Raw genomic sequence first — 16,361 nt, 5'->3', positions numbered from 1 at the left:
TGGTGGTCCTTGGCCAGGCTGTGTGTACATCTGGTATGGAACCGCTTGCACCCCTGGTGGCCCTTGTGGGTATGGATACCCCCCTTGTGGCCCCTGTGGGTAGGACTGGTAAGTAGCAGGATACCCCCCTTGTGGCCCCTGTGAGTAGGACTGGTAAGTAGCAGTCTGCACTCCAGGTGGCTGTTGCTGTGGGGCTAAAGCCTGCACTCCCTCTATGTTCCTCTCGCTTTCAGTCAATTGCAAATGAGTCAATATTCTGAGGGATTCTTCGTCTCGTGCCTTCTGTATCTGAATGTTCTTTCGATATAACTCCACTTGATGAGCTACGTGGTCTATATAAACAGCTTTGTTCATGTGTCGTAGCCCCACCACTTCTGCTAGCTTATCCTTAACTGGGGTAGGAAGCCCTTCTTGTATTTTTTCCCTGATTATGGATTTTTCTAAGGGGTTATCTTCAGCGTCTTTCCCTGTCACACTTCTCCATTGAGCGTGCATACGGGCAACATAACCCCTAGGATTCTCATCCCCCCCCAGTGGCTTCACAATGATATTGTCTGGGTGAATGTGAGTAGGGTAGGTCTCTCTGATTGCTTTCCACAGCCTGCCTCTGTTTGCTGCGAAGAGCTCTGGATCATAAACTGATGTATTGATATATCTATGAAGTCCTGCCTTCATCAATATTTCCTGCATTGTATCCAATCCTGCAATAAAAGCTAAGAGTCTTTTCAGGTCTCCCATCGCGACCTGCGTTCCTATCAGTATCACGTCGACCGCTCGCGTCCACGAATGTCCTCCCTCTTGAAGAACTGGGAGTTTCTCGATCACTTCAGACAAATCTGTATGATGCCACGGATGATATTCCATCTTGTTACCCCGAATCAGCACTGGACAGTTCTTTAATGTATTTGATGACATTCGGTGACAATCTCCCTCTTTCTCCGGGCGTCTTCTCCCACCTTTCCTTTCGGCTGTGGCTATCATCTTCCTGACCTGCGTGTTGTAGCCTCCATCTGCATTGTCGTCATCACTTGAGTCTGCACTGCCATCTTCGCTGTCATCTTCCTCGTCACTCCTGTCGTCCCCTTTTCCCCTTGGCTCCTTCTTCTTCTTCTGGGAATGATCCTCCAGTGCCTTAGCATATGGAGGGGGACTGGAGGCAGGACACTGAGCTATTTTCTGTCCCTCTACCTTAAATAGATCTAAAATAGCTAACTCTAACTTGCGTTTCTCTGATCTAATCTTTCCTCTTTGATGTGCTTTGTGCCCATTGATAAGTATTTCCAATGTTGCAATTAATTGTAAATTAATGCTGCCCTCTTTCGGCCACGGCTGTTCAATGTATGCCCAACGGCTATTCCATTTCGTTGACATTTTGCTAATTTCCCTAACAAGAGGATTCATTTTTTCCACTATAGCCATAGGGGATAACGTAGCCAACATTCCACGATGTTCACTAATATCTTTTAACAGCTTCGTGGAATTCGACCCCATTCTACTTGTTCAATATGCTGACAATATTCTATATTAGATAAGGTGTACGCTTCTTACAACCCACCTTATTTTGTCTTGTTTGCTAAACAAATGCTAGTCCAATATAACTGTATTAACCATCCCCACAAAAACCCTGCAACTTCAGAATAACAGACTTGCCTCTTGTGTATGTCAGTGCAGTATTAACTTAAATCTAATAGCTGTGTAAGTACTTTATACTTAAATGTGTTTCCTAATTGTTTATGAATGTGTCACTTAATTACTCATTCAATACTAATTACAGTTCTGGTCAACACAATTATTAAATCACAAAGGCTGATCAACACCTAAGTATTCACCGATCCACAAAAACCCTTTTACTGCTCAACTATCAAATATGTACTATTCTGCTATTCCTTAATCAAACACTGTGGAAATGACCTAACTAAAATAAAAGATGTAAATTACAAATATTAATCACAACCTGTAAAGAAATCGACTTGTCATTGGGAAGGAATAAAATGATTAATTATTCATTACAATCTGTAAGGAAATCGACTTGTTATTTGAAAGGAATAAAATGATTAATTATTCATTACAATCTGTAAGGAAATCGACTTGTTATTTGAAAGGAATAAATGATTAGTTAGAATTATTCACTATATCATCATATACATTGATTTAAAACTTATGGAATCAATCAATTGTTTTGGGAAACAGAAAATGAATGATCTGAATAATTAATTCAACTGATAAGTAATTAATTAAATTAATTAAAGTAATTTAATATAGAACAATCATTTAACCATCTATTTATTAATGTATCGGACTGTTTCATCGACCTCAGCTGTATCTCCCTGAGGATTTAGTGTTTTAAAATGTATTGTCGTATTTCGACCAGCAGATGGAGCTGTGCTCCGGCTAACGCGCATCGATTGCGCATGCGCCAACTCTTAGCCAAGGCTATGAATGTTTTAACCGTAACTCTAAACTATTTAAAATACCCCGAGATCAATTCACCATATCTCTATCTTTTCTCTATCAATACTAGTCTATGTGTATGGTTTTATCGTTATCTTTAAGAGATGAGTACCGAGATCTATCAAACTCAGGTTCCCTTCTAAAGGAATGTTCCACTGTGTGTCTGCGCTTTTTGCAAAGCAGAAAGAGGGAAGGGCTTTATTGTTCTTGAAAGCCCACGGCCGTATTGGGGCCTGCTTAAAACAATCTCTTTAACACAACTACTTTTCACGACACAGCAATATCTTTCAATCCAGTTAAACCACTATTTATCTCATTCAAATATTCTACGTTCACGCTTCCCTCACAAAGATGGCCTCTGTGCGTGTCCTTCCCCAAGGACAAAGAAAAATGGCGTCTAAGAATGGACTCTCTGACACACTGCAAATGGCGTCTAAATGCAAATGGCGTCTAAACTCCGCCGACAGTACACTGCAACACAATGGCGTCCTTCCAAACAGACAAAAGAGCCCCACATGTTCTCCACTGCTACAATATAAAACAGACTACCGAGTCCACCCACACTCCAACACATAAACACAACCTCACCGAATTTTACACAAACACACACACGATATTCCAATACCGTACAAACAAATCACATACCATCAAACACTATTTTTTACAAAAAAAACGGGCTTCCAAGTCCGGCTCTCACCACCCACCCATCAAAGATTTATGAAAAGTTTGCTTCTATTCCAACAAGATTACCGTTACACAGATTCTTTTGACTATAACTTATCTGAGATTTACAGCCTATTTTAAACACACCAATCGACTAGAGAGAGATTTCTGCAGAAAATCTACCTTTTTCGTCGAATTGAAGAGTCCGCACAATACTGTAAATTAAGTTATATTAAACTCCGTCGCTTGCTCGCCATTTACTGTCGTGTATTCTTATTGATTATGAATCAAAGAACCGTTAGTTTAAGACAATTTAATTAGTTACAGGCAGATTCATACATTACATGCGTTCTCCATGGACATCAGGGTGGGAAGAGGGCTCTCTGTGTCCCTCTCTCCCCTTTCCCCTCCAGAGGGGAGGGGCCAGCGTGCATGTGTGTCCCTACTCAACCCCCAAAGGTCCCTGCTGGTCATCTGTGTCCCTGCATGCCCTGGCATGTGTGTGTGTCTAAAACATACCACATATTCATACATAGATCATACATACTACAGAAATATACTACAGTAGCAAGTCTGATTTCAAGTAATTTTATCAAAAAATCAGCATTTACTTCTTATTTCAAGCCTTTGAATGCTTATCAGAGCCTACTTATTTCTAGACTGGAACCAACTTATTTTAAGATTTCTTATCAAGTAAAATTATCTTGCTGCATGGACAGATAATTTCACTACTATTAAGTAATATCCTCTCAAATTTAGTGTTTATTTCTTGTATTTGATCTCATGTTTTTTGCAGTGTGGTGATGCGCTTAGCGGGAGAGAGAGCCGCTATAATAAAAATGGCAACACCCGGTTATACTGCGTTTCTGTCTAAATGTATAGTTTATAGACCCATGGCGTCATAATGATGGTATTAAGAGGTGGAATAATTCAGGTAGGACATCACTGAAGGCCTAGGTGTGAAATGCACGGCCCGCCACTGCATTTAGCAGTGCGCATTTAGCAGTGAAGCACTGCCTTCATCCAAAATGATTTACAACAAATACACCTTAACTGTTGCTCCTGAGACATCTACATCCCCTCCAGCCAGGCCCACCCACTAAATGGCTGGGCCCCAGAAAAGGTCCAGTGATGGTTGCGTGTGCTCTCTCTCTTCTAAACACAAACACAAACTGAGAGACCTACTCAGTGAAAGGGGTTACATATAGGCGTGCACACACATGCACGTATATATAAGCATGTAAGCGCGCGCACACACACACACACACACACACACACACACACACACACACACACACACACACACACACACACACACACACACACACACACACACACACACACACACACACTACGAAAACAGGAGCCCAAGGCTACTTACTTAAATGCCCAAAAATGTAAATGTAAAATAAATAAAAAGAAGAAGGAAGAATTAAATAAAAAATAAAAAAATGTTTTATGTATTATTATTTACAGTAGAGATACTGTACTGGGGGAGGGTGTAGAGGGGGTGAAGAAGTCTTAGGAGGGACAGTTAAGGTGTAGCCTGAAGAGATGGGTCTTCAGTCTACAGCGGAAGATAAGTCCTCGGCATGACATGGTTAATTATTGAAAACCATGTGTTACAAACACCTGTGTTACAAATGATTCACTTTAATATTGAAATCACAAAGTAACACACACAAGTCAGCTTCAACTGAATTTACACATACATACATCAAAGTCGAACAGAAATGGCTTAAGTAACAGACATCAAATAAAGCATTTCAAACATTTACACTATGTAAAGGTTATTTACATTTTTGGCATTTAACAGACTTCTTTATCCAAAGCAACTTACAACAAATACATTTGACTAAGTAATCTATGCTCAGGCCAGGGGCCATTGTAGTCATAGTGCTATTGTGCATAGTTTTGTTTTGTTTCATCAGTAGAGAAACTGTACACGGGGGAAGAGGGGAAGTAGATGTCAGGGACAGTTAGAGATGGGTCTTCAGTCTATGGCAGAATATAGGGAGTGATTCTGCAGTTCTGACGACGGGGTGCCAGTACAGTAAAGAGTCATGACCGGGTAGCGCGACTGCCGCATCCGCGTAGAGGCGGTGGTGCCAGTCAGCCAGCAGAGGTGGGAGAGCGGAGTGAACGGGCTGGTGTTTGGGGACTGACCATTGCTTGCAGGTAGGAAGTGGCTATTCTCTTTGTTGCCTGGTAGGCGATCACCAGGGTCTTGAATCTGATGCCAGCTGCTACCGGGAGCCAGTGAAGGGTGCGAAGGAGAGGGGAGAATTTGGGGAGGTTGAACACCAGACGGGCAGCAGCATTCTGGATGTGCTGCAGAGGTCTGATGGTGGAGGCAGGGAGCCCGGCCAGGAGTACGTAGCAGTGACTGGACCAAGAGTTGTGCCGCTTCTCTGGTGAGGAATGGATGTATCCTTCTGATGTCATATTTTTTAGATTGTGGTTATCCCACTCTTGTATTTTTCTGTTTTTATTTGATATTATACAGTTTTTATTATACATCTACTCGGAGGACTACGAGTAGGATTACAGGGGAATACTATTGTTTATTACGGGAACTCCTGTATTTCACAGCTCATTTCAAAACCGTGTCACGGTAGTTTACGCCTGAGCACATGTGGCACAGACAGCAACTACATTCCTACATTCAGTTATTTACAAGTGAAACATTTACAAGAAGTGTTTATGGAAGAACATATATTAAATATTGGCTGCGTTCATGAATTCGCTCTGAGAGTTCAACATCATAAAAGGTCAACGTCATAAAAGGACCAAGTCATTTGATTGGACAAGAGGCATTCCATGAGTGCTGATCAGATTTTCAGAGCGAATTTATGAACGCAGCCATTATAAGCACTGACGTGTTAAAAGCTTTTGTGACCAAAAGCAGATCGTTTGGAAGCAGCCCATTTTTCATATCAGTCCCTGCCTCTCTCTCAGCAAAAGAGCAGAGTTGGACAACACGCTTTAACTGAGACACCTTGCCACTGTATGAGTGTGCTGGGTTTCCATCTATGGGAGGCATCCTTCCATCCATAGGGTCCATATCAGGCCATTTTGGTTCAAGCAGCCATTTTGGTTCAGGAGGCTTTCTTGCCACCTTGGTGGCATGTCATGGCCTCCAGTTTCAGCCTGTAGGCTTCTGCCTCCTGCTCTTTCTTCAGCAACTGCTGCCGATACTTCTGGGCTTCACGATTAGCCTCCTCTAACTGCTTCTGTAGAGATTCTTTCTCCTATTGAGTTACAGGAAGGTTGGACATTAAATAGTATTAAATACTGAGTGGCCAAAGGCTCTAACTCTGAATCTACAGTAATGTAGACTCTTTGTAATGTCAATGGCGACACGTGTACTGTAGATAATACAGTACATTGTCACAGTATACACATAATGTCTACAAATGTACATTTGTCTTACCGCCACCTCCTGGCTCTCAACACGACTTGCGACTATCTCAACCCGTTGCCGCTTCACTGCCGGTTCATCGCTGACCACTGTCTCCTCTGCGATGTCTGTGGCAGGCACTGTTAAAACTGAACACATTCACCCACCATTACTGAGGTGAGAACCACAGCAAGGGTCATGGCATGCAGATCAAATGTGTGTGTGTGTGTGTGTAGGGCCCTAACTACCTTGGGGACACCAAGGTCATGAGTCTGTGATGTGTGTTTGTGTGTGTTTGTGTGTGTGTGTGAGATGGTTCTCTCACTTTGCTGCCCATCGGGCATGGTCAATATGAATTGCTGGCCAATGCCACCTGCTGCCTGCAGGTTGCCCAGGATACCGTCAGTGACTATGGTGATGACCTGCTGACCCCCAGAACAGACCATCTGTTGGATGGCCCCTTCCACTGTGTCTGCCGTGATGACCTCTTCTGTGGACAAACAAGAAGAGAGTGTGAACCAATACACATTATATCTAGGGGTTTACCAATGGTCAGGATGCATTGCTGGGTCATGATTGAGACTTTGCTTTCTTTTGTTTATTTGGTGGCTTCTGATACTTTGATGTCAAGCTTTGATGATTCAAAAAGGCCCTCGAGTGGAATGCTACTAGAGAGAGGTTATGGATGCAAGCCCAATGCTTTCATCAGATACAAGCCTTTCCTCTGCATCACAGGTGATGACAATAATACAGTGCGTATTTCCTCATCTTCTGTGGCGATGAAAAGATCAAGGTCTGAGTAGAGTAATAACTGCAACTGAGTGCCTCTTGTCAAATCCTCCTCAAGTCCCTCACAGTCCCAGCTCGCCCCCCAATCCTAAACGAAATGCGTCACAAACTAATCCTTAAAACAATGCACTGTCTCATAGAGGGGTGTTCAGTGACGTGGCTCACACGCCGTGTGAGATACCGTAACAATCAACCACTCAGTCCTATTTTCCTCCCCTGGTTTCGGCTGTTAAATGTATTGACAGAACATTCTGTCCCTTGCAGTGCTCTGATGTTTGAGTTGTAGGATGACGGTTTCAAAAACAAAGAAGCCGTAAGGTGAGAGGGAGGACCATTACTGTGATCAAACACAGTCAGAAGGTGGTTGGATGGCCAATGAAAACCCATCGATATCACCGCAGACTATTGTTACCATTTCAAGTCCTGGGTGCACCTGTATCGTTCCCACGTTCTAACATTTACATACCGCTCAATATATGCTGGCTCTCATCCATTTCTAGAGGGAAGCCATGGACAGGATGGAAACCAAGCGATAGTACAAACACACTCTACAAACATGGATGCTATTCCACTGTGAAACCACAATCATAGACAATAAACCGTACTGGCTATAGTACTTATTTTTATTACGCCCACAACTCTCGTTAATCATTTAAGTCTGTTGACCTGATGATAATATTTGACATGAAGGTGTATTATGCAATAACACATTAATAGGGTGTGCATTCACATCTGAACTACACATTTTTCCCGGGGCTGACAGTGTGGTTAACTCTGGTGGAGTTTTAACAGCAAAGCCCAACTTTTGAGCTGATGCTTTGAGAAAGTTGTGGTTTTTGTCTCATATTTTATTGAGGTCTTTATTCAGGTCTGTGGTTCTGGTCACAATGAAGTACAACAACACACCATTGCCCTAACCTCATGAGGCGTGAGTTAAGTTATATTTTTCAAGAATCAATGGCTATATATATATAATTTATTTTAAAATGTATGTACCAATTACAGATTGCCCCCTTAACTCTAGGAATGCAGAATGGTTTGACGTGCGGGAGCAAGTGAGAGATTTTGTATTATGCCATACCATTTGTTAACTTGCTAACCTTTTTGCAATTTTCCTTTTTTGTCATCCAATGTGACACTTTTCCTTTACCGTATGGGTGACAGAATTACTAGAGTAAGTAGGAAGAAGAAGAAACTTGGTGTACTGATACTGTACAGTATCTCTGAAACTATCTAAGCTGTGTGGTTATGATGTTTTGAAACAGGGTTTTATCACAGATTTCATGGAACCCATATCAAAACATATGATTTACGATTCAATAATGATTCTGTAGGATTTCATTGGGGTTTTCTAGCAACATATATGCTTATGTCACTCAGACACACACATAACACATACCCACTCACATACACACACACATTTTGTTCCTTCCAGGTCAGCCTGTTCTTCATGGTTAGCATTGACGCCACAATATACAGATTCGGGGGTTGTTATCTTAAGACCTTGGGGGGTGTTAGGCGCCAGGGCACAGACAGAGGGTGGTCAAAGGTAGATGGGTTAAGTTGCTGCCGAGGAGTCAATCTGTCCTTGGCAGAGAGGGTGAGCTCATTTCACAACGTAACATCTGAGATAACATGGAGAGTATTTAAACCTGTCTGTCTTTCACAATGATGTCGTCGAATGTCGAATGCTGGTACTGTGCTGATGAACCATTCGCTGCTGTCTTAATAAATCTTATGTACAGAGATTCCGACCCGTGTTTAGAATGTTCTATTATACTTGTCAAATCCGTGTATGCTGCGCACCTGATCTATCTGAGATGACACAACACATTTAAGATCACGAGATGACACAACGCATTTAAGATCAATAGATTGATCCAGTTCATCTAATTACCGACAAGGAGATTCTACAATTCTAAGAAAAAAGCACTTTGAATAATGTATTTTTTTCTCCATGTTTAGGAACTTTACAGATACAATGACAATAATAATAATAATAATAATAACAATGAATTATATCCTTTATCGCTCTACTTTGTGTGTCTTCAACTGCAGTCAGTGGTCATTATAGACTTAGACTTTTATAAATGTTTAATTTAATCTTTACATTTTTAACCATTTAGCAGATGCTTTTATCCAAAGTGACAACTAACTAGCTAACAAGCTAACTAACTGGGGCGGCTGTGGCGCAGGAGGTAGAGCCGGTGCAAGGTTGGCAGATCGGCGGTTTGAGCCCCAGCTGGCCACGTGTCGAGGGGTCCTTGGGCAAGACACTGAACCCCAAATTGCTCCCAATGAGCGGGCCGATGCCTTGCATGGTAGCTTGCCGCCATCGGTGTGTGAATGTGTGTGTGAATGTGTGTGTGTGAATGTGTGTGTGTGTGAATGAGAGGCCATTGTAAAATGCTTTGGAATAAGTCAGTCCATTTACCATTTAACTAACTAACTAAGCAACTATCACATGACTGAGTTGTTCATGAGTGACTCAAGAATATCTAACCACAGGCTCAGAAAAGTCTCACTTTGTGGAACATGTAGGAATTTTGGGTTGCAGTTACAAATGTAGAAACACAGTTTTTTGATAGGAGTGAGTGGCTAACAGTACCAGTTGACTTTGGGTTCCCAGAAGACACCAGCCCATCTAAGTCCACCACTCCTCCAGGTCCAATGATGAATTGGGGAGAGCCAGTGTGTATCATCACTGTGTCTGGACTTTCTGGGTTGGTGTTGATTTGATTCTGCATTGACACCTTGAAACACATGCACGCACACACACGCACGCACACACGCACGCACACACACACACACACACACACACACACACACACACACACACACACACACACACACACACACACACACACACACATTATGATATAGTGATATTGAAATCTGTTCCACACCATTTAGTTTAGAATTAGAGTTAGATTTAGAATTAGTAAACATGGTGCAGTGTAGTCTCTAACTCTGTAAACATCTACAGTTGTAGTCGATTGTGTCATGCACAAAGTAGATGTCCTAACTGACTTGCCAAAACTATAGTTTGTTAACATGAAATCTGTGGAGTGGTTAAAAAAAGAGTTTTAATGACTTAAACCTAAGTGTATGTAAACTTCCGACTTCAACTGTACCTGGAGGATCTCAGCCAGCTCCTGATTGCCATTGTCGATGGCGATGTCCAGGGCGTTCTTGCAGAACTTGCTCTGAGCGTGAACATCGGCTCCATACTGGATAAGGACCTCCACCACCTCCTTGTGACTGTGTTCCGTGGCCCAGTGGAGGGCACTCATCTTCAACATGTCCTTGGCATTGACATCAGCTCCATGCTGAAACAGAGGGGTCAAGGACTCTTTATCCACGCATTAAACAGTGAACCAAGCAATCAATCAATCAATCAATCAAGCAATCAATCAATAAGAATTGTTTATTGTGCAGTAAAGGATTTACAATAGAGTTTGTCATTGGTGTTGACATTAGCCTTGTGGTTACAGAGAGCCTAGCAGGGATTAGCACTAATGTATAATGGTAGGTTACTGCATGTGTAAATGATTATTAATGTCACATAGTAATCTAGCCCATGGGAGGCATTAAGTACAAGAGAATGTTGTGAGTTGCCTCAAGATGAAAAAAGCATAAAAGTAAAAGAGACAAAATTATTTAAATGAAATAACAGAGATGAATGTGACCATTGTGCTCCCTGGGACTCTAGGATGATGAAAGCATCTTATAGGAGCAGGTTTGGGAGGTAATTGCGTAGTGACTGATCTTTAATGGAGGCCAGTGATGGGGTTTGGACATCAAAGTCAATGTGATTCATCACAATTCAAAGTGCTTTCATTCATAAAATTGCAAAACATATCAAATCAAATTTCATGAATATGGACAGTGGCTTATTCATGAGTTACACATGTACCTATAAAAAAGAGAACTGAGTAACACTTCATTTGGAACCTCTTTAAACATCTGCAGGAAACATTGGTTGGTTCTTAAAGGTCACATGAGCTAACACGTCTGTAAATCACAGAGAGAAGTTTCATGTTTTTCAAGTTTCAAGTTTTATTTTACGTCACATTACACAAAGTGTAAGAGAGTTCAATTCTTAGGCTTTGGTCCTGACATTGCAGCACAAAGACAAATAAGGAAATAAGGCAAGATAAGTCAAGATAAATAAAGTGACAATAGTTACAAGACATAAGTGAGACAACTGAAGGCCGTTACCTTGAGTAGCACCTCCACGATGCTCGCGTGTCCATCTGATGCAGCCATGTGGAGAGGGGTACGGTCCACTTTGGTCCTGGCGTCCCGACTCACCCCGGCCCGAAGCAGGACCTCCGTGGTGGAGTAGTGGCCATACTGGGCCGACAGGTGTAGTGGCGACGTGCCCAGCTAGAGGTAAGGGAGATTGTGACATGAAATATCAACATGTTCAAAATTGTGTTCTTATCGTTTCTCAGATTTTCATACCTAAAAAGTGGTTTGAACTGGACAATGAGAATTTCACATAAACTGTTCATTCAATTGGGATTGAGGTCTGTAGATTTCACTTCGCACACACAGAACAGGATTTATACAAAAAGGCATGAGGCTTGGGTTCAGCTTCTTTTTATAGTATTTATGAGACAAGACAAGATAACATATCACCTGACAACCTGGTGAATTATTCCATGACTGTGTCTTGTGGTATGCACATATTATCAATAAGGTTGCAATCAAAATTATTTAACCCTCATTGCATATTAGGCTTATTGGCTAAATGTAAAAATGTTTAACTGTTTGGATTAAACAAAGTAGACAAGAACAGTTTAAATAGTTCAATAACTATAACTATATCCAAATTCAACACAAAATGCTACTTTTAATCACTACCGCAGTCTCAAAATTATTCAACGCGCTGTCTCAAGCACACCTGATGCAACTAATCAAAATTACCCAACCCCCTGTTTCTAATCAAGGGCTTCATTAGTTCAGGTGTACTTGAGATAGAACACATACATACCTGGACTGGCTAGGGGTTTGTTGAGAGTGACGTTTGATTGCATGTTAGAAATATGACAAGTCAAAAGAATTGCCAAAAAAGTTCAGAGAAGAGATCATTGCTTTGCACAAACAAGGACAATTATAAAATGGTCATAAAATGATGAAAAATATAGCAAAAGCACTGAATGTTCCTAGAGATACATTTGGAAGCATAGTTTGCAAGTTTAAAGTTAAAGGAACAGTGGCTACACTACCTGGACGTGGCAGAAAGAGGAAGCTATCAGCGGATGCCACTGGACTCCTGAGGACGCAAGTGGTCAAAAACCATTGAGTGACTGCAAAACACCTGCAGCAAGACTTGGTGGCAGCAGGCACTGAGGTTTCAGTTTGCACAGTAAGGCAGATACTACACACTGAAGGGCTCCATGCCCGGACGTACACCACTACTGACCCAAATCCTCTACAACCTCTACACCTACGACTTCACCCCCGTCCACCCTAGCAACTCCATCGTAAAGTTTGCAGACGACACCACCGTGGTGGGCTGCATCTCGGGGGGGGACGAGGCGGCATACAGGGATGAGGTAGAGCAGCTGAGCAAGCTGTGCAAGGTTAACAACCTGCTGCTAAACCAGTCAAAGACCCAGGAAATCATCGTGGACTTCAGGAGGAAAAAATCTGAGGTCCAGCCCCTGCTCATCGACGGAGGGAGCGTGGAGAGAGTCTCAACCCTCCGATTCCTGGGGGTGCACATACAGGATGACCTGTCCTGGAAGAACAACACAGCAGCCATCATCAAGAAGGCACAACAGCGGCTCTTCTTCCTGAGAGTCCTCAGGAAAGACCACATCGGACTGGAGATGCTGGTGGCCTTCTACCGCTGCGCAGTGGAGAGCATCCTCACCTACTGCATCTGCAACTGGTTCTCCAGCTGCACAGCCGCAGAGAGGAATGCGCTACAGAGAGTCGTGAGAACGGCCCAGAAGATCACCGGCGCCCCCCTCCCCTCTCTGGAAGAGCTGTACAACACACGCTGCCTCAGGAAGGCCTCCAAGATCTCCAGAGACCCATCCCACCCTGGGTACGAACACTTTGCTCGGCTGCCCTCGAACAGGCGGTACAGGACCATGTTCGCAAGGACAAACAGACTGAAGCTCAGCTTCTACCCCAGGGCCATCCAGGCCCTGAACACAGCAAAGACCTAGGTTCTGGGCCCTGGACAGTCTGGACGGATTGATGGCAGCTGCTGGATTGAAAATCAGGTGTAGTGCTGAGGCACAAATGTGTACATTTCAAGCCTGCAAACTGCGACACTTTAAATGAATGTGCAATAACACTATGTGCAATAGGACAACCCTAGGGTACATAAGGTTGCAGAGAATAGGAAATGTTAGAATAGGTATAGCATAGCATAGAGTACAGCACAGTGTTTTATTTGTACAGTATAGCATAGTGGATAGTGTACATAGCCTTTATTTGTGTAAACCAGCTCCTTTCCCTTCTTTTTTTTCTTCTTTTTTTTTCTTCTTTCCTAGCACCAGGGGAGCCCCCCCTCCCAAATTTCGTTGTTTGGTACCTGTACTATATCAATGACAATAAAGACCATTCATTCATTCATTCATTCAAAAGCACAAGTAAAGACAGCTCCCATATGGTCAAAACCATATAAATAAGCCTCAGAAGTTTTGGAATTCTGTTCTGTGGAGCGATGAAACAAAACTGGAACTTTTCAGGCCTATGGATCAGCGGTATGTCTGGAGGAAGGCGAATGAAGCATATGCTGAAAATAACACCCAGCATGGCAGTGGCTCAGTGATGCTCTGGGGCTGCTTTGCTGCCTCTGGCATTGGAAACCTGCAGTGTGTGGAGGGCACGATGGATTCAGTCAAGTATAAGGAAATCTTAGGAAATAACTTGAACTGGAGGCCATTGCGCATGAGGAATGGGCTAAGATTCCTCAGGAACGCTGTCAGAAGCTCATGTCTGGCTATGCATCACGTTTGCAGCAGGTCATAACAGCAAAAGGGTGCTCTACTAGTATTGAAGATGCTTGTCATGAAGGGGTGGAATAATTTTGAGACTGCAGTAGTAACTACAGACGTAACATAGTCATTAAAAGTAGCATTTTGTGTTGAATTTGGATAAAAACCCTTGTAATATTAGTTTCATTTAACTACTTAAAACAGTTGTTGTGTCATTTGTTTATTGCAAACAGCTGAGACATTTTATATTTTGCCAATTAACCTAATGTGGGGGTTGAATAATTTTTATTGCAACTGTAGTGTGCAGGCGAGCTAGAGGTTGACTCACCCAGTCAGTGGTGAAGGGAGCTCCGTTGGCCATGAGGATCCTGACGTCATCATCCTGGCCTGACCGGGCGGCCTCCAGCAGTCTCTTACCCAGATCCACCAAAGACATCTAGTGGTGAGAGAAAGACATTACAACACAGACACAGGGACAAACACACACACACACACACACACACACACACACACACACACACACACACACACACACAATGCTTCATTCACAAAGTTCATTGTGTGGAAAAAGTAGGGATTTGAATGTCTTAGGCTGGATTTGTTTAAGAGATAGAACTGTGATTTGCCTGCTGTCAGAGAACAGAGAAAACACTGGATGATTGAGAACGATGCAGGTAAGGGGGGCATTCTGACCCTTTGAGTGACTTGTTGAAGACATCTTTGCATTTGAGCTAATTGTAAGAGTGTCATAGCAAAGGGTGTGAATGATTATTCACTCAAGACATTTCAGCTTTTCATTTTTTTATTAATTTGTAAATGTTTCTAAAAAATGAATTGTCAATTTGACATTACGGGGTATTTCGTGTAGAAAAGTTAAAAAAGAAATAAAAAAAAGAAAGTCAGGTTGCAACACAACAACATGTTGAAAAAGTCCAGGAGGGTGAATTCTTGCTGAAGGCACTGTATCAAATAAAGAGAAAAAAAGAGAAAAGAATGAAAACCGACTTCATCACAAAAAATCTAAATGAGTTCCTTCCTAGTTGTACTATTGTTGTAGTAACATAGTATTAGAATATTTGGCAATTCTACAAAACACACAATCCTAACAATAGTCACAGGTCATATGTATTAACACACACTGATATAAATATACTGTCAATATCACACACATTTCTAACCACTGATGACCAATTCCAAACATGAAGAAATCCACCTTATCTTTCTTTTTTTTTTTCTTCTTTTTTCTGAGTGGGGCAGTCCCACTCATGTTTTTCATTTTTATTGACAGTTACAGTGAAGATTTAGACAGGAAGGATAGGTGAGAGAGAGAGGAGGGATGACATGCCCCGGCCGGAATCGAACCGAGGAACCCTGCGGTTACATGGTCAACGCTTAACCCGCTACGCCACCTAAGCGCCCCCCACCTTATCTTTCTAATGCACTTCATATTGATCTCACTGACTTGAGTTTTTGTGTGGTTGACATGCACCTTATGTCATTCACTGTCCAACTTAGATTCTAGGCTCTATGCTAATGTGTAATTGTGTTGTGTTCCTGTATGCCTGTGATGAAACATCTTCTATGATAAATTCCTATTCTATTATGATGAATGAAGACGTTCTCCACAAATCATTTCTAGTGGCAGAGGAAGTTCATAAGTTAATTTCGTAGATCAACAGATTTAGCTAACTTATTTTTTTTGTCTCCCCCCAGGGCCCGTAATCACTAATAGCAGAGGAAGTTCCTCCTCTCCTCGCAGTCTCTGGTTCCCCAAAGCTCTCCCTCTCTGGCCAGTGTCCCACAGCGGAGATGTTGGGAGGGGCAATGAGGCAGCTTCCCCTCTGTCCAGGCCTGGTTCTCCAGTGCGTCCCCGTTCACCCACAGCCAGGAGCCCGCCAGGAAGCGCAGACCTGTCCACACCTGATCCGTCTGGGCGCCCTTGATCTTCCTCTGGACCAGGAGCTGCTCAGTCTCAGACAGCAAGCTGGGGAGGTCAGTGTGATGCTCTCTGCAGTGCTCCAGAGCCTCTGACCACGTCTTGTTCTCCTTCACCAAGGTCACACTCACACTCACAGGGACATCAGAGCAGAAAAAGG

General features: G+C 42.6%; 1 protein-coding gene across 1 annotated transcript; it reads right to left on the bottom strand.

The window, feature by feature from the left end:
* Positions 1–6,212: 6,212 nt before the first annotated feature.
* On the bottom strand, positions 6,213–14,701 carry gabpb1 (GA binding protein transcription factor subunit beta 1; the record flags this gene model as incomplete). The annotated part of the gene is made up of 7 exons (XM_080539695.1): positions 6,213–6,365; positions 6,548–6,663; positions 6,840–7,004; positions 9,912–10,056; positions 10,438–10,632; positions 11,525–11,692; positions 14,594–14,701. The coding sequence occupies 7 exons, from the start codon at positions 14,699–14,701 to the stop codon at positions 6,213–6,215; spliced, it is 1,050 nt and encodes a 349-aa protein (XP_080395821.1).
* Positions 14,702–16,361: the final 1,660 nt, after the last annotated feature.

This window comes from Nansenia antarctica, assembly GCF_963989245.1.
Source record: "Nansenia antarctica genome assembly, chromosome: 9".
Classification (NCBI taxonomy): Eukaryota; Metazoa; Chordata; class Actinopteri; order Argentiniformes; family Microstomatidae; genus Nansenia; species Nansenia antarctica.
This window is presented reverse-complemented; position numbering and strand designations above follow the sequence as displayed.